Genomic DNA, 19,872 nt, shown 5'->3' on the forward strand with positions numbered 1-19,872 from the left:
ACAGAAAACTAGGATCTGGATCGTCAGGACTTTACAGTCTAGCTTCCTGAGGGCAGGCAGGTCCCACGTGTGGCTGACTCAATACTGAATGCCCAAGGTCTGACATCTGGTAGATGCTTAAAATATGAAAGAACAAATGGCAGCTAAGATACACACAATAAATTTAAGTCAAATTTAGTGCCACAAACTATTGATATTTGCAGATCACAGGCACGGAAGGAATTCTGAAGATAGGATGAGCTCGAGTTGGGATGGGGGTTGCTGAGAGCAGAGCGGGATCACCTCCGGTATGATGGTGCTTCTGGACGGCAAGGAGCACTGTGGATGGAGTTTTGGACCTGTTCTCTCAGGATTTAAGAATATTGGCAGTTTTCTGGAATCCCTTCCTAGTTAAAATGCAAGGCAATTCACCACCTCCAGACGCACTAATAACAGAAGCACTGCTGCTTTTGAGCACTTATTCTTTTTTTTTTTTTTTTTTTTTGTGGTGCGCGGGCCTCCCACTGCTGTGGCCTCTCCCGCCGCGGAGCACAGGCTCCGGACGTGCAGGCTCAGCGACCATGGCTCACGGACCCAGCCGCTCCGCGGCATGTGGGATCTTCCCAGACCGGGGCACGGACCCGTATCCCCTGCATCGGCAGGCGGACTCTCAACCACTGCGCCACCAGGGAAGCCCTGAGCACTTACTCTTCGCTAAACACTGATCAAAGCACCTTCCACCACTGTCTTCATTCAGTCCCTGTACACGTGCTTGACACGCAAACCAGATGAAGACACTCCAGGCCAAAGGTGAGATGCGACAGGAAAAACCCCTTTGCCTGCACACTTCTCACCTCTCGCTGCATCACATTAAAGCATAAATCTGGTTTGGGGAAATGCAGCTTTTTCTAAAAATTGAGCTTTTCATAGACAAGCCATGAAGTTAAGGGAAATTAAGAGAAAGTCCATCCACATGCAGGCATCTGCCCAGGCTTCAGAGATCAGGTTACTCGGCAGCCAGATGGATCCACCTTCTTGTCCAGCACAAGGGCGGCCATCGGCTACCCCTGCCATGTCCTGGGAAGCCAAAAGCCAAAGGGTGAGGAAGAAACTTACCACACATGGAACTTGTGTTTTAAGTGTAATATTACAGATGGATCCAGATGATTCATGAGAATTGCAGAATGTACATGGAAAGGAAACGGGGTGAATTTTTTAGTAATATCATTTTCAAATGGAAAGCAATGCATCCTATAGGTTATAATCAAGCCAGTAACCACAGAGTTCTATTTTTGAAGCCAGGTCACTTATATTTGGATTTTGTTACCTCAGGATTGCTCGGAGACTTTAACAAGTCAGACCACATAGCACATCTATGCCCTGAATATTTGGTAATAGTCAACAAGACTTGTCTTTTTTTTTTTTTTTTTTTTTTTTTTTGCGGTATGCGGGCCTCTCACTGCTGTGGCCCCCCCCCCCGTTGCGGAGCGCAGGCTCCGGACGCGCAGGCCCAGCGGCCATGGCTCACGGGCCCAGCCGCTCCGCGGCATATGGGATCCTCCCAGACCGGGGCACGAACCCGTATCCCCTGCATCGGCAGGCGGACTCTCAACCACTGCGCCACCAGGGAGGCCCAAGACTTGTCTTATTATTGACTTTGGAAATGTTTTTCTATTTTTTTTTTAAGAATAATTAGGGTGGTGACAACTAGCTAATTTTAAATTACTACACTGACTCTGCCTAGTAAATATGAAGTGCAGATTTCTTTTTGTATGACGAGATAATGTCCATTTTTGTGGCCAAAGACACCGAGAGGAAAATCCCCATGTTTGTAACCCATACCACAGAGGTGAGGTTGTTTCTGTTAAACCATATCCAAAAAACAAAAAAGTGGTCAGAAGTCTTCTTTAATAGTATCTGCTGGTTTTTAATTCAAAACAAAAAACAAAGGAGACTCACAGTGCTTCTGTCTTATACAGGAGAGCGAACACAGGAGGCCAGATCTCTTTCTGGGCCACGTACTCAAAGTCTGAGCAAGTCACCCTGCTGTGCTCCTGGGACGGGGAAGCTGCATCTTCCTCCCCATCAAGAGAGTCTGGGGTCAGGACTGCTTCCTGGGCATTGGTGCTGTCGTTTTGCGTCTCTCCCTGGAGGGTTTCCCTGGGATGCCACAGCAGTGGGGTGTGCTGAGCAGAAATAGGCAACTCCTATGGTTTTTCCCAGTGAATCATTCCCAAGCAAGACAATAAGACGTGATGACTCTGAACTAAATCCAGAGACAGTATAACATGGAATAAAATGGAAACTCTGAGTAGGGTTTCCAAAGTTTCCCTGCCCGAAATGAAGTGATTGTTTTTTGTTTTTTATGGGTTTTTCTGGCCACACCATGTGGCAGGCAGGATCTTAGTTCCCCGACCAGGGATTGAACCTGCACGCCCTCTGCAGTGGAAGCTCAGAGTTCTAACCACTGGACCGCCAGGGAAGTCCCTGAAATGAAATGATTTGATATTAGAATCTGTTTTTACCTTCCGATTACCTATCAACCTGAATCCAAGTTTTTAAAAGTTATTCACCAAACTAGATTCTAATACTTCCACAGGGAATCCATCTAATAACACACATTAGACTTTAAACTTTAATAATCTAAATTAGATCTCTAATAGTCTCAATCAGACATTTATACTTCATATTCATCATTGTAGGAACTTCTGAAATAATACAGCCATATGTGACACAACATTCTTTTTTTAAAATCTACTTTGTTGGAGTTGATTTACCATGTGTTCATTTCTGCTGTACAGCAAAGTGATCCAGTTATACATACATACAAATTCTTTTCCAGATTCTTTTCCATTTTGGTTTATCACAGGATATTGACTAGAGTTCCCTGGCGACACAATATTCTTTAATGTTTTAATCCACTCTAGGAACACATGCTCGTTTAAAAAACTAGCATAATATGCATTTAAAGCCCAAACCTGCCACTTAAGAGTTCAGGGGTCACGACACACAGCTGTCTGACTGATCAGAACATCACATGTTTTGATCTCAAGTCTGGACCCTTCTGTCAACCAGCATCGCATCCCCAGGTGTCACAGGGTAAGTCAGATGGGGGCAATGGTTGCTTGATTGACTTCTGAACCTGGCCCGATGGAACAGCAAGATCCACGGGAGCAGGGAGCTGAGATGCTCGGGGCCCGCTGGGTAGTGGAGCCACAGCTGCTCTCCCCATCCCCCCATGGATGCCCCGTTTTCCCTGCTTCTCTTTTTTCCCCTTCCCGCTGCTGCATCTGCACCTGATCATAACACATGCACCTCAGGACAAACGTGCAATGAGTTCTTACACTTGTCTTCAAGGTTGCCAAAAACATGTAGGTGAACCTAGAAGAACAGCCAAATCACTATGGTCCCTTGATGCTGAAAGAGTCTGTGAAAGGAGATTTGAAGTAAGAAGGCCTTGTTCTCCTGAGGGAAATACTACGTGGCGATATATAATGGAAGGCTATGGCAAACTACCATATAAACAAGGGCAAATCAATATATTGTAGCCAAATGCAAAAATATCCAACTGACACAGAATGAAAGAGATCAGAATGAAAGGATGTAGACAGGAATGACCACTTTCTCTGTCCAAACAAATAACTGGGTCACGTAAACCCCCTCCAGACAGACAGGATCACAGTGCTTCTCATTTAAAGCGTGTCAGCTCAGATCCAGAGCCATTTCTGTGTACCGTTGTACACGTACAACTGTAACATCTATTTAAATGTCTAATCTTTCTGCATACTTATGGCAGTTATCCTCCACCTGAGAAACAGGACCATCTTACTCACGTAACAGGACCAATGCAAATCCTGCCAATGTGCAAAGTAGGGGGAAAGAGACCTACAGATGATGACTCTTCTCCCTCTGCTAAGCAAAAGAAGATTCAATGTCTGAGTGAACAGACTTTACTTTTCCATGGAGAACTGATTTTTCCTTTCGTTTCAAAACTACATCATTAGAGTACATGATTATTTTAAGTAAATGGCTAAGTTCAGTTGAAAATATACACACATACACAGTAGGTGGTGTGTTCTTCTGCTCATTTTGCTGGCGATACAGACACAGATTTGGTCAAACACAGGGCCTTTATCTGCGTCTGCTTTGGGCTACTGGATGGTGGACTTGGGGTAATTTTTAGCTTTCTGTATTTTTCATAATTTTCTGCAATAAACATCAAATGCTTTTGCGATCAGACTGGAACATTCAGTTTCAATGTACAGTTTCAAAGAACAAACCATCGTGCTCTTGAGCAACCTTTCGTCACTCTGGTTTAAACAGAATATTCAAGGCCTGTAGACTTTTTTAACTGTTTTGTGACGTATTTTCTGAGAATGCAACTAAGTAAAATTATTCTTCTCTGAATTGTGGTCTATTTAACAATCAATTCTTGAGTCTACAAAAGCTGTAGTAACACACAACTAGTTTATTCAAATAGATGAAAAATATGGGGTACAGTTTATGCTTAATCATTCAACTGCACAGATCTGGGAGTTGGCTAACATTTCAGGGACACTGAATCCCAGCTTTAGGAACAAGTTTATTACCCTAGCAGTTGGCACACCCCAAATCATACCACAGAATAGGTTTATTCTCAAACCAGAGTTGTGTATTAAGTACACTTCGAGTTTACCACATTTTGGAAAACATGCACTTTTCCCAGAAAATGCTTTTAGTTTTAATGAAATGTCACAGGCTGTGGAGGAAGAGCAGTCAGTTTGTAAACTGGTTCGTCTGATGAGGACAAGCCACTGCTGCTTTGCTGTCACCGAGGCTCATCTTCCCCGCTCCTTCCTGACAAAAGATGCTCGCCGCTAGGGATGAGCCCAAAGCCTTGACCCCATAACCTCCCCACGCACTCGGGCCTTCCAGCTCTATGTGGAGCTAACACAGCATTAACACAGAAGCCCGACATTCCTTTCAGAAATGCTCTGTACACTTGGGAACATAAATCCCCCAGAAAAAAAAAATGACTTAAATTCACGAGTAGGTGAATTTGATGGCATATTTCATCAACAGGCAGGATATCTGGGCTTGCCTTACTTCCGTTTTATGTTAGATTGCTGCCATGGCTTAATAAGATCAACTCCAAATGCCCCAAACAGAGGAGTTTGTCATAAATGAATAAAACTGGGGCCCAAGAAAGACTCAGGTAATATCGATCGTAAGAAATACTGGGGGAAACAATTTTTCAGTTTTTGTGGATAGCACTTTACTGCCCCCTTTTGCACTTTCATATCAGAACAAGTTTCTGCCCAAACTTATTCTGAAACCAGAGAGATAGTGGGGTGTCACTATAGGGTGTCAGGCTGATACAGAATTAGGTTACCAGACACCACGCTTGGAGGAACAAGTAATTACCTTAAAACTTCAAGTAAATGCACCACTATCTTCTCAGTGGCTTTAAAGCTCCAAGAAATAAGGTAGTAATTGGAGGCTTTCATTGGCATTTTCTGCTGTATGGGTGCTGGGACAATTGTCTATTTTCACAGGTGCCCCTTCTTTCACACTTTTCTAAAAACAAATATCATCTGCAACATGAAACTGATGTATTCAAGGAAAAGAAGAGGCGCCTAAAAGCAGGCTCTACAATTCAGACCATTACAGGGTTCCAAATCTGAGAGCTGAGAGTGGGGGGCAGGGTGCATTTCAAACTTCACACTGAGGACAAAAGCAGCATCTTTTCAAGGCAAGGAAAGCTGAGAAGCACTGAAATCCACAGGTGTTGTGAGCCTCTAGCTCCCTGATCCGGTTTTGCAACTCTTCCCGGGGAGGTGGCCTCTTCATCTATGCAGATACTTGAAAGAACCCTAAAGTGCAGTATGAAGGAAAGTTTTATTTATAAAATTCTGATCTGCAGGGACAGCACTCAGGGGTCCCATTCTTGGCCCAAAGACCTCCACCTGCACTGGGCAGTCTGTGTGCGCTGTGGTGTATCCTTCTATTTCAACTTAATCCATTTCCCTCTGTCATTCTACAATGACCATACAAGTCAAAATAATATCAAATTTCACAGCCCACGATGCTTCACAATGGAATGGAAGCTGACCCCTTGTGATGTTAATCTTGTTTGTTATTTGCGATATGATGCTCAAAACACTGGGGGCGAAAGTAAATTTCATTTTCCAATGCTCAAAGATAAATAAGATGCTCACCATTCAAATTTTCGTTCAGGAAAATAACACAAGTATGTATTTAATTTTTTATCCGTACCATAATTTCCACTGTAACAAAACCCTCCAATTCACAGAAGGATCGACTGTAACGAGCTGACGCTGGAATAGATATCTTCATTGGTAAGGCAGACTTTAAGCATGTGATGGACAGAGATCATGCTTTTCTTTTCCCAGGTTCACAGAGACTAGTTAATCTCTGGCATGGAATTAAAAAGAAAAATCAAGCACCTAACTCAAAACAAAACAAAACAAAAAATCAAGGTCTTTATTAATGAAAGCGATCCAAACATCTCCTCCCTCAAAACTTTGAAAAAAAAAAATCATGCCATGAATGTCGTAGCTAGCTGAGGCAAAAGTCGGCGGGGAGGGCGGGGGATGGCTGGAAAAGGAGGGCTGGGATGCCGAGATGTGCAGTGGGAAAGTGGCTGGGGAGTGAATCCCGGAGGCCAACCTTTGTCATGCTGGCCTGACCACGCAGCCCCATCATCCAAACGGGGATTTCATAACCCTCGGAGGCAAGAGACGGTGCAAGCTTCTTTCCCAAGTGTAATTTGTTTGCGCCTGTACTGTCTTGTTCCAAACCATGCTCTTAGCAAGAGTCTACAAAGGAAGGTGGAACTCTCACTATTCATAGGTGAGGCCCCAGAAAGAAAACTGGCTTTCCTATAGAAAGAGCTGGTTCTCTGCTGTTTTAGACCTAAGTGTGGATACTCCTGTGCTCATCTACCTAAGTGCGAGCACCGCAGGGAAGAAAAGCATGTGGACGTCATACAGAAAGAAACGGACTGGCATTTTAAGAACCTGAAGAGATGGACTTCAGATCTTGGCGTGGTATGACAATCGAGCGCTCAGGAGCATCTCTTCCATCAACGCTGCTCATCCCTTTCATTTCCATCAACACTTTTTTTTTTCTTTTAACTTCAAAGTATCTTGCCTATTTAGAGAGACCATTCACCCATGTTTTATGGGTGAATGACACCTCTCCCTTTGGTGGGGAAAACAGCCCTGAAAGAAAGTACACACCAAGGGGATGCGATGCCCGCTCTCCAGGCTGGAGTGTGACCCCAGGACTGAGGCTGTCGTGGTCCCCACTGGACCCCGGGAACCCCACCCCAGTGCCTTGCGTCAAATGGGTGTTTGCGTAATCATAGAAGGAGCACTTTCATAAGTAAGGTTTAAAAAAGAGACAAGACTAGTTCTCTCTTGGTATAAGCAGAGATCCCCCTTGCCAGGCAAACATAATCTACCAACACAATTTATGCGGCTGTGCGCTAGCCCCTCACAGCGACCTACACGGCCGCCTTCTGGACACTTCCTTCTTCCTGGCTCCAGAGAGGGTCAGGGACGTGTCTGCCGTGGGCGGGTGACAGCAGCCGTCCCCCTGGACCTCTCCTGGCTCTGCCACAGCCCAGAGAGCAGGGGCAGGAGACAGAAGAGAAAGAAGACAGCTCCACAAGTCAGGTCTGCACCGTGAACGTCAAAAAGGAGGAAACCCGGGACTGGGACACTGACTCGTACACAGATCATCCCCAAACTGCATAAAGCAGAAAAAAAAAAAAATGTGAATGGTGCGCCACTGTAACTTTGGGGACAATACATTTCCTGCTCAGTCGCCCCAAGCAGCCTGGAATGAGCTTGACCAAAAAAAAAAAAAAAACACAACGTTACACACCCTGAGTTATTCAGGCTGCTACTGAACTCAGGGAGGGGGAACTGGACCATGACGGGGTGAGAGGATGCCCGAGGCCCTGAGCTCTGAAAGGAAGGAGGACCCGGTGGTGTGAGACCCCTGAGGGCTGCAGGTGAGCAGACCCTAAGCCCTGGGGAGATGCAACCAGAGGCTGCTCAGGAGTCAAGAGCACCCCAGGCCCACCGATCCTCCCGCCCTGCTTCCTGAAACAAACTGCTCCAAGCTCACAGAGCATCAAAAGCCAGATGGGCTACACTGAGTGAATCCACAGGCAGGGAGCCAGAAGCCCAGTTTGCTGTAGAAATAGGCCTGGACTTGATTTGAGTCTTCTCAGCTCTGACAAGCTGGAAGCTGGCACCGATCCCCAAATCCAAAATAAAATGGCATTTAATTGTGACTGGACTGTAAAAAAGATGTCATACTATCTCCTTAGCTTGACACACGCGTGGCATCGAACCTCAAGGAACTCTCCTCTGAAACCTGACCTTGTCTTCTGCCAGCAAAGAAACAATCAGATGTTCCCATTTTTAAAAGGAAAATGTTAAGAGTCAAAGGAATAGCATGCAATAAATGCATTAATATGATAGACTTTCATAACTATCTAGTTTCCACCGGATAGAACCTCGCTATCAAAGATTCAAAGGATCCATTTAGAATCGCATGCCCGTCATAGGAAAGGTTATAAATCAAGGTGGACAGGGAAGAATTATATGCAGAACCTTCTTTTAATCCACCTCATATGGACCGCTTTGAGCAAATACAGGCTTCATTTAGTTATGTGATTTCTAATCACTCCATGTAACAGCCTAAGAAAGAGAGCTGGAGAATTTCGAGGAAGGACCCCGGAAACAGCATACTCAGGTTCAAATACAGATGGTACCCAGTTATTAGCTATATGACTCTGGGCGAGATAATGAACCAGTCTCTGCCTTGGTTTCCCCATTGGGGATCAGTATCTCCCTCAGATGGTTATTATGAAGGTTTAATGAGTCAGTATTTGTGGAGCAGCTGGAACAGCCACTGATCCCTAGTACGTGCTCTATACCACCGTTATTAAATGAAACAAACTGTGTCCACCAGGTGAGGAGGTTTCTTAATAAGAAACAGCATGTAACGTTAATGCAAAAAGGCTACACTGCTTATCCCTATGGGTTGCCTTCGTGTATTCATTGAACAACCCAATCCCTTACTGTACCCTGCACATAAAGGGGATTCAGCCCAGGCCCTCCCCCATCTACAGTGGAGAAGCTGAATGAATTGAGGGTTACAAATGTTACAACAAAGCATCAGGGTAGGAAGCAGAGGAGAGAGCATCTAACTTGGCAGCTGAAGGGAAATAAAAAGGTGCCTCTTGTAGCAGAGAGGTCTGCAAGAATGAGTGGAAGTCTGGCAGCTAAACAAGGTACCATATAACATCAGGGGCTTGAAAAGGTGCAGGCGCCATGGCATAATCTTTACTAGCATTTTATTTATTCTGCATTTGTATGTAGAAGGCAAACTGAGCCAGAGACAGGCACACAGTAGATGCTCAATTAACTTTCAACAGCATGAGCTGACATTTATTGGTTCGTTGTGCTAAGTCCAGAGCTAAGGTCTTTAAATCCTGACCACAGTTTTATTGCTTTTCTTCAGTCCTGTTAGATTACTGTCCCCATTTTAGAGACGGGACAAGTGAGAGACACGGAGGATTCTGCTCCCAAAGTTACACAGCTAAAAAAATGACAAACCTGGGAGGAGGCTCATACAGCCAGATTCCAAGGCAGCCCTCTTCACTAAACTAAAATAGCACTGGCCCGGCTCGCTTTGCTCAGTTGAACTGCCTGACCTTTTCCATTATCAGCACAGGCCTTCTGAAAACCAAAAGGTACTGCTAATTCTCATGAGGATAAGGCGGCTGAGATCGCTGGGGTAGCTCTCCCACAGGGTCTATTGGTTCATTTGTGGGAATCTGTCTTTGAGCTCTGCTCAGACGTAGGAAATAATGTAGATGATTACAGAAGTACAGTGCAGATACTCGGCTCCCTTACCTGAAATGTGTTTCTTTGACTTGCTTGCTGTGGTTTTTGTTTCGGAGCTCTCCCTGGACCGCTGTCTCTCCTGCCTCAGTTTCCCCTCCCCGGGGAGGAACTCCATCCCCCTCCTTCCTCTGTTTTCACGGCCACACTTGCCACGGACCACGGCACAGAACGTGTTTCTTGCACCAGGTAGTCCCCCTACGTCCTTAGGATTTAAGTCTCTTGAGGGTAGAGATTGCTCTTCACTGTATTCTCAGAGCTTAGTGTAACAGACCTCACAGTTCATAAATGCTTGTCCAACAAATCAACGAATTATCTACCGTCAACAATCAACCAAGCAAGAACGGAGGCCGAGAGTCGGGAGGCAAGGGCCATGGATTTCTTCAGGGATCCACAACAGCCTTTAAGAGGATGATGATCTAATCTTGAGTTGTTCCCCCAAAAAAGTTGTCCCCCCCCCAAATTCCATCCAGGGCAACAGTTCTCAAGGTGTGGTCTCAGAGCAGCATCAGCTGAGATCCTGTTAGAAATGTGAATTTCAAGTCCCACCCAGACCTCAAGAATCTGGATCTCTGGGGGCGGGAGGCAAGCCTGTTTTAACAAGTGATTCTGATGCCCTAAAGTTCTAGAGCCGCGGGGCTGGAGGTAGATCTCCAGTAGCAGGTGATTTGTTAATGGGAGCGGCCAGAAACAGACATCTGGGCTGTGTCTGCTCTTCCGACTAATACTCATTGGATGTCAGTGCTCGCCGGCAGAGACTGATGACATGAAAGCATTCTGGTGCCTGCCTCTTAGGGATAGGCAGGGTGCTGAAGGGGATTAAGACTTGCATATGAATCATGACAGCGCCACGTACTATGTTCCTGCAGTGCCCTCGGTATTTAACTAAAGTGCTGTGGGATTACAGAGAAAAGACTTAAAGAAGTTATGTTTGATCTACACCATAAAGAGAGAGCAGTCATTTCAGGGAAATCGTGAACTTTAAGGACAGTCCCTTCTCATGGAGATCCATTTTCCCATAGACAAAGGGGGATGCAGGGCTTAGGAGAGCCTGTTTTTATCTAAAATGTACCCCAGATATAGTTCTGGTAAGCTAAGTGAAAACTGGCATTTTCTAACTTCTTCTGCAGGTAGATGCCTTCTGAGCGGGACTTGAACGTAACCGGCTCAGCCCCACTCACTCATCAGACAGTTCTCATTCAGGACAAATGTTTCAGACCACAGTGAGCCCCTGAACAGGGGGAAAGAGCCAGGACCGAGATTCAGAAGCATTTCAGCAGGTGGTGGTGTCACGCTGGACCTCGGGTTCCTCAGCTGGAACACGAGAGGCTGGAAGGTGGCATTTCAGACACTGGCTCTGCAGGTCAGAGCTTCTGATGTGCACAGGGGTATGTGGGTAGCACTCATCACTACTCTGGCGGAATACGGGAGTCATCAGTAGGTGAAAAGCACAGAGTAATGCCTCAGAGGCAAGAGAGGCTTAACTAGCAAGTACTGGTAGAAGGATCCAAGGACTGTAATTAAAATGGGATGCAACCAAACGTGAATTGAGAAAATGAACTGGATTGTTTCAGAGTTCCATATAGAAAACATGAAGAAAAGGAAGTTTTCCAAGCACAGTTCATGCATAGCCTTCTGAATGCCTGCCCACCCCTGAGGAGTTAGAACACTTACCTACCCGAGCTCTCGAGAATGGAAACAGCAAACTATTAACACTTCACTACTGCCAATTTTTTCTTCATGTTTTGTGTGCAGGATTACTAAGAGCAGAAACAACTTGTTTCCCTTCAACGGTGCTTTTTCTCCTACTATGGTTTTTTATTTGAAAACAGCATGTCTGTGTCCAAAGCCACAAAACGCTTTGGACTAGAATTACATATTTGACATCTATACATGAAAAGGGAAATAAACAGCCTCTGCTGATTCTCTGCAGGAGCCACAGAAATTGGTGCACCTGGCATTCCGTGTGCACGGAAAACATTTCATAATTTATCACCTACTCTTCTCACTGGGTCGCCGGATCCAACCATCCTTATCCCTCATGCTCCTGCAAGAGGCTCTTGCAGGTAGAACGCAAAGCTACGTGTTGGACGCTGGTTTGTAAACAAGTGGCACGACTTTCCTATATCATTTCTTTAATCACTTTAACCCTGTTCCTCATAGAAAGCTGGAGGCCAGGGCAATTCAGCCCCTCCTTTTGTCCTTTGCCTACCATAAATATGCACCAGTCTGCATCTGAAAGGCGGAAGGAGGCCGCAAGCTTGCTGGACATTTATCATGCTCTGTTCCCTGCTAACAAGCAAATACTCTGGCTGAATGGACCATTAGCAATCATTGTCAGATGTAGAATGCAAGGTGCTGGGATGTGACCAGCTTGTAAATTAGGGAGTGTCCGTTCTCTTTGATGAATCTGGACAAATGCACTGGATCTTTTGATACGTTTTCTGAATTAAATTAGAAAGGAAGGTAAAGTAGCTGGCACTGGGTAGGGCAGGTCTCTGTGCAATGTTTTAAATGTTTTTAAATGGTGAAAGCGACACAGTAATCACCAGAAAAATAGGCAACAAATGCAATAAATTCATAGCTCCAAACAGTTGAGTCAGCTCTCTGAGAATTAGCAACAAGATCCACGAAATGGGTCTGAAATAGAATATTTAGGATTTAGTGAAGATCTTCAGACACAGAATGTGTTCCTCTAGAGAGTCCCCATGTTGCTGTTCAGAGACCAGCCCTGAATCCCCTCCATCCACGCCAGCAAGACAGACACTTGGGGTGTTTGTAAGCTTTCAGTATCGTCAGCGTCTTAAGAGTTCAGACTTTCCTAAAGAAATGCTGGGACTTTTCTAAGGCCCCAAATAGGGGGCAATAAAGCACAAATCTCCCTTCCGGCTTGACGCAACTGCGATGCCACTCTGCCCGCCAATCACAGCTTCAATGGCTGATTTTGGGTAACGACTAAAATGGAAAGTGTGGACGGCCAAAACAAAAGCCCAGCTTATTTACAAGGTTGTTCAGGACAGAGGGCAATAAGATTCAACAGCCTGGCGAGCTTCTGCTGTTTTTAACTTTCAGGCTGGCAGCACTTACCCTTTTATAATCCTATCGTTTACACGAAGAGGGCCCGTCCCATTCAGCTCAACTCACAGGAGTGAAACGCCATCTCCAAAGGGCCCGTTGGTTTGCGCATATTGGATTACTACCGACTGGAATGAAAACTCAATTCCCCCTGTTATTTGTTTTATTATATGTTTTTTTTCCAGGGTGGGAGAGACAGAACTCAGAGGAGAGCTCTCTGGAAGAGGGAGGGGGACAGTGTATCATGTTTACCTCGGCTTCTCCGGGGCTGAAAGATGGCTGAAATCAAAAGGTCTGTGTTTTCTTTTCGGATCCCTCTGGGCCTACCTAGCCCCTCTGGGCTCTGTTCCTCCCCAGCAGGTCCCTGCCTGGAGCCCAAAGAGATGAAGGCAAGCACCGCCAACTGCAGCTAATCCTACAAAACGGCCGCCACCGTTAGGCCAGGAGCTAAAAAGGAAAACCTTGCAGGCCTGAACTAACTGCAGTGATCTGAAGTTTTAATCAGCCCCCAATCTCAATCTCTGGAAAAGGCAGTCAATGGAATCTACCTTTGCCATATTATCCGCCACCAATGAGCAAGAACTGAGCATCTTTTCTTCCCGGCTTCAACCATCCCAGGCCACAAGTGGGGCTTTCATACTTCCTAATCCGAGTTTCCAAGTCTGTGTGGCTCACACATAATAGCCAACAGCCTGGAGCAAGGGCCTTCCTTTCTACACCCTTTTCAGAGACATGTCATTGCCGACATCCAGCTAATCTATATGTTGCCATGGCTTCACCCTTTATCTGCCTTTACATCTTATGAACTGCATGGATTTACCACATTATTTTTATCTGAAAGACAGAAAATGGTGGTTTTATTGCCATACAATCAGATTACCGCTGCTAGTTTCTCTATGCCTTTTTACCATACTTCAATCAAAAGGGATCAGTTTCTTTATACTCTGCCCTTGATTTACATTACATCTGTAAAGACCCAGTCTGGGTTGTAATCCCCTTATTAACTATGACCAGGGTTGATTTGCCTAAAAATAAAAGCAAATTGTGTCAGACCCTTTCACTTTGTTTTTGATTCGGAACTACAAAATGGATTACTAAAGAAATCTTCAGAGTTCACACGGCTCGTATAGTACTGAATTTAAAATGAGAATTAAACAAGTCAAACAGGAGAGCCATGTCCACGGTTTACATTTTCCATCATGGGAGAAGGGCTGAATTGCTTATGTCTTTGTGTTCTTTGGCTTTAGAGAGACAATGAAGCCACAGGAGTTTTTCCAAGCTGTTCGGAACCCTGTCCCATACCCGACCCTTCCCTCTTTGCTTTTCTTCCACCCTTCTCCCAGCCTCATTCTAATTCCTCCCCTAAAAAAAAAAAAAAAAAAAAAAAAAAACTGGGATGGGGGAGCTCTTCCCTGAAATAACTAATTCCCGACTAGAAGCTTCTAGTTCTATGGGTTCTGCATATTTTAACCAAAATATTTTAAACAGTTGAACACTCCTATTTAAGGCTCTACCCCACCACACAAAGGGCGAGCTCGTAAGCAAATCTATGTAGATATATGATAAATGACCTGAAAAACAGGCTCTTTAGTTCAGCAGCCAGCGAAGGCGGAGACTGGGTGGGCCCGAGTACCATTTCAATGATTAGTTTCCTTACAAGAGCCCTCCTTCTTTTTGTCTAATTTGCAGTGGGAGAGTTTAAGAATAAAGTTTTCATGAAATGCTCAAGAAATGTCCTTCTTAGATTTTTTTTTTCTTTTCTGACGAGGGTCTCCAGTCTGTATTTCCTTCCCCCGCCACTCCTATTCCTGTGACGCGTCACTGCAGTCACGCTGGGATCTCAAATCATTTCCCATTAGGTGACCTCGCTGGGAACCGCTGCCAGATGGTGGGTGTCACCCTCAACCTCCCCGGCGCTACCTGAAGCATTTCAGTGCAAGGCCAGGTAGCGATGCCCCTCTGCAAGTAATTATCACGCTGACCCACCGACCAGAGGAATGATTCCTCTCTGTAAATTTCTAGATAAGAGGTTTTACCGATAATCATTCTAAACATACCATGTACTCTCCAGCTGACTCTGTATGGAGAAACCATGCCCATCGGCAGTTCTCAACTGGTCTGGGGCTTGATAGCTAATTTACCTGTCTCCCTGCTTCAGCCTGGGAGTCAGGGACACTTCGGAATGCTGGAGTCATTTGCATTTCTTTGCATCCTGGGACAAGTGTCAAGAGCTGCGCTTTGTGAAAGATTTAGAAGCAAGTGCTTAACAGAATCATCTTAACCTCCAGCTCCCGTTTCTGAGGCTCCAAGCTGTAATTGCTGAGGTTACAAAGTACAGTCCCTGGACACACGATTCCCAAATAAATTCTGTTCTCATCTGAAAAGACGGCTCCCAAACATGTTGTGCGACCTCGCGGCAGCCCCGTCTTTGTGCTCCCTTCTCAGTCGTCCCGTGGAACAGCGACAGTCCATTACCTACAGTTTATCATCCTGACAAAATGTGAGGAATGTGGATGTGAAAGCACTAACAATTCCACCCCTTGGTGCTTTGGGCTTTTTTCCCCTCTCTATATTAAAACCGACAAGATTAACCCAAACGCAAACTGGGGAGCACAGTTCAAGGAGCTATTCAATCCGTGCTGAATGTGCATTTGTTTACCTACAAAAATAAGAATTTCAGACACAATGGAAGGCAGGCTGGCTTATATATGGTACTGAATGGACTGTTTAAACAGCACTATCCATTGTAGTTTATTTTATCAATCTCTGACAGGTCCGTATTTATTCAGAGCCTGACTGTGGTGGAGCCCATGTATTATAGGTTATCTGGATATTATCCAGCCATTCTTTTGTATCAAGGCAATCAATACCAGGAATTCACCATTATGTAGAAGAAAATGACCTGGGAAAAGCAAAATGCTTGGTTAACTAGTATATGGTGCCTAGGGAATAGCACCCCTAGACATAAAAAATGAATGCTCTGCTGAAATTTTCAACAAAGTCAGTGTAATTCACTCTAGAATACCATACCAATACTTTTTAAAAAAAGAGCCAACCATTTTACTTTGGCAAAAACATCGTGCTGGAAAAAAATTATTCTACTGAAATGCTAAGCCAGGCTTTGCTTTTCTCTCCAGAGTTAAAAAAAAAAAAAAAAAACAGAAAAAACTCAACAAACTACACAACCTGAATGGCTACAACTGACACAACTCTTCCAGAATCTATGGGTGCAGTGATTACCGTTTCAGTACTTGGAACTTCTTCCCGCTACTGCAAAAACTCTCGGGGGTGGGAGAGGCAGACAGTGCGATTAAAGTAGTTATGGAGACGGTGAATTTACAAAGGATTTTCTGGACCCTGTATCCAAACAGCTGCTGCACGCTCCCTCTGTCCACCACCTGCTAAAAAAGCTGACCTCGGAATGAAACAAATCTAATTACTGATGGCTGCTTCATTACAAATGAATTGTTCCACAGTTCCGAGGAACTGATGTGCAACTTCAATGCCTTTGATTACCTTCCTGCCACATCCCATTTACTGACCAAAACTTTTCCCTGTAAATAAACATGAAACTTCCCCAACAAATAGAGCCAACTCCTTGGCACCGGGTTTTTTTTTTTTTTTTTAAATTCATTCTCAAACTTAGAAAAGGCTCTTTCATATCATTCCTCCAGGAAGAAATCTTTCTGATCTCTCAAGCTAGCATTCAGCTGCAAACTTTGTTAAGCAGACCTTTTCCAGGGGACAAATTATCCCTTCCTCTAGGCCAGCCATTACGTGCGAATTTTAAAAGAAATTCTACGCTTGAGGGCAGGAGCAATCACGCCAACAGCAACATCGTCTGTGCGGGGAGGGAGGCTTCTCCAAAAGCAGGCCTCCAGGAGGGTCTAAATCAGTGGCCACAGCTCAGAAAACCAGCCCGACCCTCACAGGAGGCTAGTGAGTAAATATCAGTCACTCCCTTCCCCCAGCACACGAGGGAAAGAAGACATTCGTGTCGAAACCTTAGGCTGAAATAATGACTGCTCTCCTTTTTTTTTTTTTTTCCAAGTAGGTATTTGTGATCCTACCAACCAGATAACGTCTACTGAGCCGAACGTTGAAGGGATTAATGGGAATTTCTTTAAACAAGATAGAAATGTAAAAATTAAATCCTGTTGGGGGGCGGGGAGGGAAACCCCAAACCAAAAACCGGCTCCCAAAGACGGTCGGCGAGCGAAAGCGCCAAGCGGAGCAGAGCAGGAGGCCTGGGGGGCAGAGGCGCGGCGAGCATCGCGCAGGAAAGAGCGACCCCTGGAGGCAGAAAGCGAAGCCGGCGGCTCCCCCGGCTCCCGGCCCGGCTCCCGGCACGGCCCCGGGCCGCAGGTCCCAGCCCCACGCTTTCCCGCACCACCCGGCGCCTCACGCTGCAGTGGTGGACGAGAGCCGTCACTGCTGCGACTTTCTCAGCAATTACGATGATCTTACACCCAGGGAAAAAAAAGAAGTCCATCCAAGATCAGGCTCCAGGGAAGGAGGCTGCATTAAGTAACTTCTACACAGGAGCAGTGTTGCGAAGTGCCAACCAGCATCCTGCAAGAATCTCTGTTTCATCCCATTTACAGCGGTGACGTCTTTCGCCCTTTAATAGGGAATTCTTGGTTAACATGTTGGTGAATTTGAAACTGACCACTCTTAAGAGTGGATGTAATTATTTAATTACGATGTGATCTTTAAATCGATCCCCCATCCCTTTATTTCTAAATCCATGGCCGATTTGCTCAACTTCAAATAGGTCATTGATTTTGCTTCTGACAAAGTATGAACAGCCAATGTCTTCATACTTTCCCCAAGTTCCCCAAGGTTAAAATTCATGATTCTGTAAAATATTTTTGGCTAGGATTCGAAATGTATCCCCAGAATGAGGTACTATGCAACCCTGAAAGCACAGATGACTACGAGTCACGGCCATATATATTTATGCATGGATCGCCTCTTCTAAATTCTAAATGTACTCTGGTTGCTCGGACTGAAAACCTCCGCAAGGCCTGGCTTTCTCCCGGCTGCACAACTGTTTGATAAAAGCAAGTCAGATCCAAGGACCCCATTCCCGCCCAGGCTCCCCAAGCGCGAAGGCTTCAGGAGCTGTGTCGACTGGGCAGGGCCTTAATTAAGCTTTTGCAGACGGCGTCCCTAAAAAATCAAGTTAGCTGTCGGGACCACGGAATTCGGGGCCATCGGTTCAGAAGCGAAGGGAGAGGCCGACGTGCGGCCCGTCTCCCGGGCGAGGAGGAAAGGGCCCGCCGCCCGAGTTGTCCCGAGCAGGCGAGCTCCCCGCGCACCCCCCGGGCAGGCGGCGCGGCGCCCAGGAGCGCGAGCTCCGGGTGTGCCAGGGAGCACAAGCTCCCTTCCCCGCGGTGCGCTCCACTGCCCCCGGCCCGCGCTCCGTCGCTCCTCAGGAGCGCAGCATCCCTGCCTCTCCGGAGCCCGCCAGCCCCTGCGTGCCGCTCAGCCTGTTGGTGGCCCGGCTTCCCGTCCTCTGGAGGAAGTGAGGGTCAGGCCTCGCCATCGGACACCTTCCCGGACGCGACACCCGAGTCAACAGGGCTTTTTTTTTTTTTTTTTTTTTTTAGCGCCGGGGAGCTCCCAGGGGGAAGGAGAACGAGGAGAGCGCCCCTTAGGGCCGACTCTCCGGCTGGAAGGCCGAGCGGAGTCTCCACGAAGTAAAACGTGGTGGGGGACCCGGGGGCGCGAGGAATCGAGGGTCCAGAAACAGGCTCCGAGGCTCCGCAGCCCGACCCTTCCTCCCGCCGGGAGAGCGCGACGCGGCGATCGAGGGGGGTCGTGGACGCGACTTACTTGGAGTTCGAGGAATTCCAATAGATGGGCTCTAAAACTATCGATCTGGAAATCGCAGTTCTGCATAAAACCATCAAAACTCCCCAGCAGTACTTCCACACGGAGTCCCTCCTTACGGCCATGGCCAAGCCGCTCCCAGCTCCGCGCACTCCTGGCGTCGGAGGGACAAGGTGCGGGCCGGGAGCCCCAATCCTCTGGGCAGACAAGGGAGAGACTGCAGGCAGTTCCGGGGCGCGCCGAGGAGCTCCAGCGGGCGCCGAGGCCGGCGGCGCTCCCCTCGGGGCCCTCAGAGCGCGGGGCGGGAGCGCACGCGAGGGGCGCGGCGGCGCGGCGGACTCGGGGCTCCGGGGCGCCGCGCCGGACGCAGATCGGACAGCCGGCTCCCGTGCGGCTCCAGGGTGCCGGGAGCGGGGCGGCAGGGAGGGCGCTCGGCCGGGACACAAAGGCCAAGAGACGGCTCGGCGGAGGCAGCGGGCTGTCTCGCACTATAGATCCAGGGGGGCGGGCAGCGGCCCGAGCGCGCGGGCGCCGCTTCGGCGCGGTTCCATGTCCCGGAGCGCGGAGCGCGGTGCGCGGGCGGCGAGGGGCGTCTCCGGGCGCACAGGAGCCTCCACAGTCCTCGCGGCTCCCAGCCCGCGGAGCAGGCAGGAGGGGCTTGGTGCTCGCCGCGGGCGCCGGATGCGCGCGGGCCTTTGTGTGCGGGGAGGGAGCCGGGACCAGCTCCGCGCGCGTCTCCTCGCCTCAGCCGGCGCCGCCGTCCCCGCCGAGGAGAGTCAGCTCGGTCGGCGCGCTGTCAGAGCACTATAAACGCGGGGCCCCGCCCCGCACCGCGCAGCCCATTGGCCCGCCGCTCGGCAGCCGCGAGCCGGTTGGCCGGCCGGCCGGTCCGTCAGCAGCCCCCGCCCGACATTGGGCGCCGCGAGGCGGGGCGAGGGCTGACAGGTGAGCCCCGCCCCCTGTCCCGGGCGGCGGCGCGAGCGGCGCGCGGGGGAGCCCGCGAAGGAGACGGGCTTGCGTGTGCACCCGGCGCCCCCCGAGATGGTAGGGGCGGGCGAGT

At 47.6% G+C, this 19,872-nt stretch overlaps 1 protein-coding gene across 1 annotated transcript in view; it reads right to left on the reverse strand.

Annotated features, from left to right (window-relative positions):
- The window catches only part of EFNB2 (ephrin B2), a 44,078-nt gene extending 24,991 nt beyond the window's left edge, over window positions 1-19,087 (reverse strand). Inside the window, exon 1 of the mRNA XM_060079937.1 lies at window positions 18,816-19,087. Coding sequence (XP_059935920.1) covers window positions 18,816-18,937 — 122 coding nt within the window. The 5' untranslated portion in view covers window positions 18,938-19,087. The remainder of the gene's footprint in view (window positions 1-18,815) is intronic.
- Window positions 19,088-19,872: the final 785 nt, after the last annotated feature.

Source organism: Mesoplodon densirostris, chromosome 17 (genome assembly GCF_025265405.1).
Source record: "Mesoplodon densirostris isolate mMesDen1 chromosome 17, mMesDen1 primary haplotype, whole genome shotgun sequence".
Classification (NCBI taxonomy): Eukaryota; Metazoa; Chordata; class Mammalia; order Artiodactyla; family Ziphiidae; genus Mesoplodon; species Mesoplodon densirostris.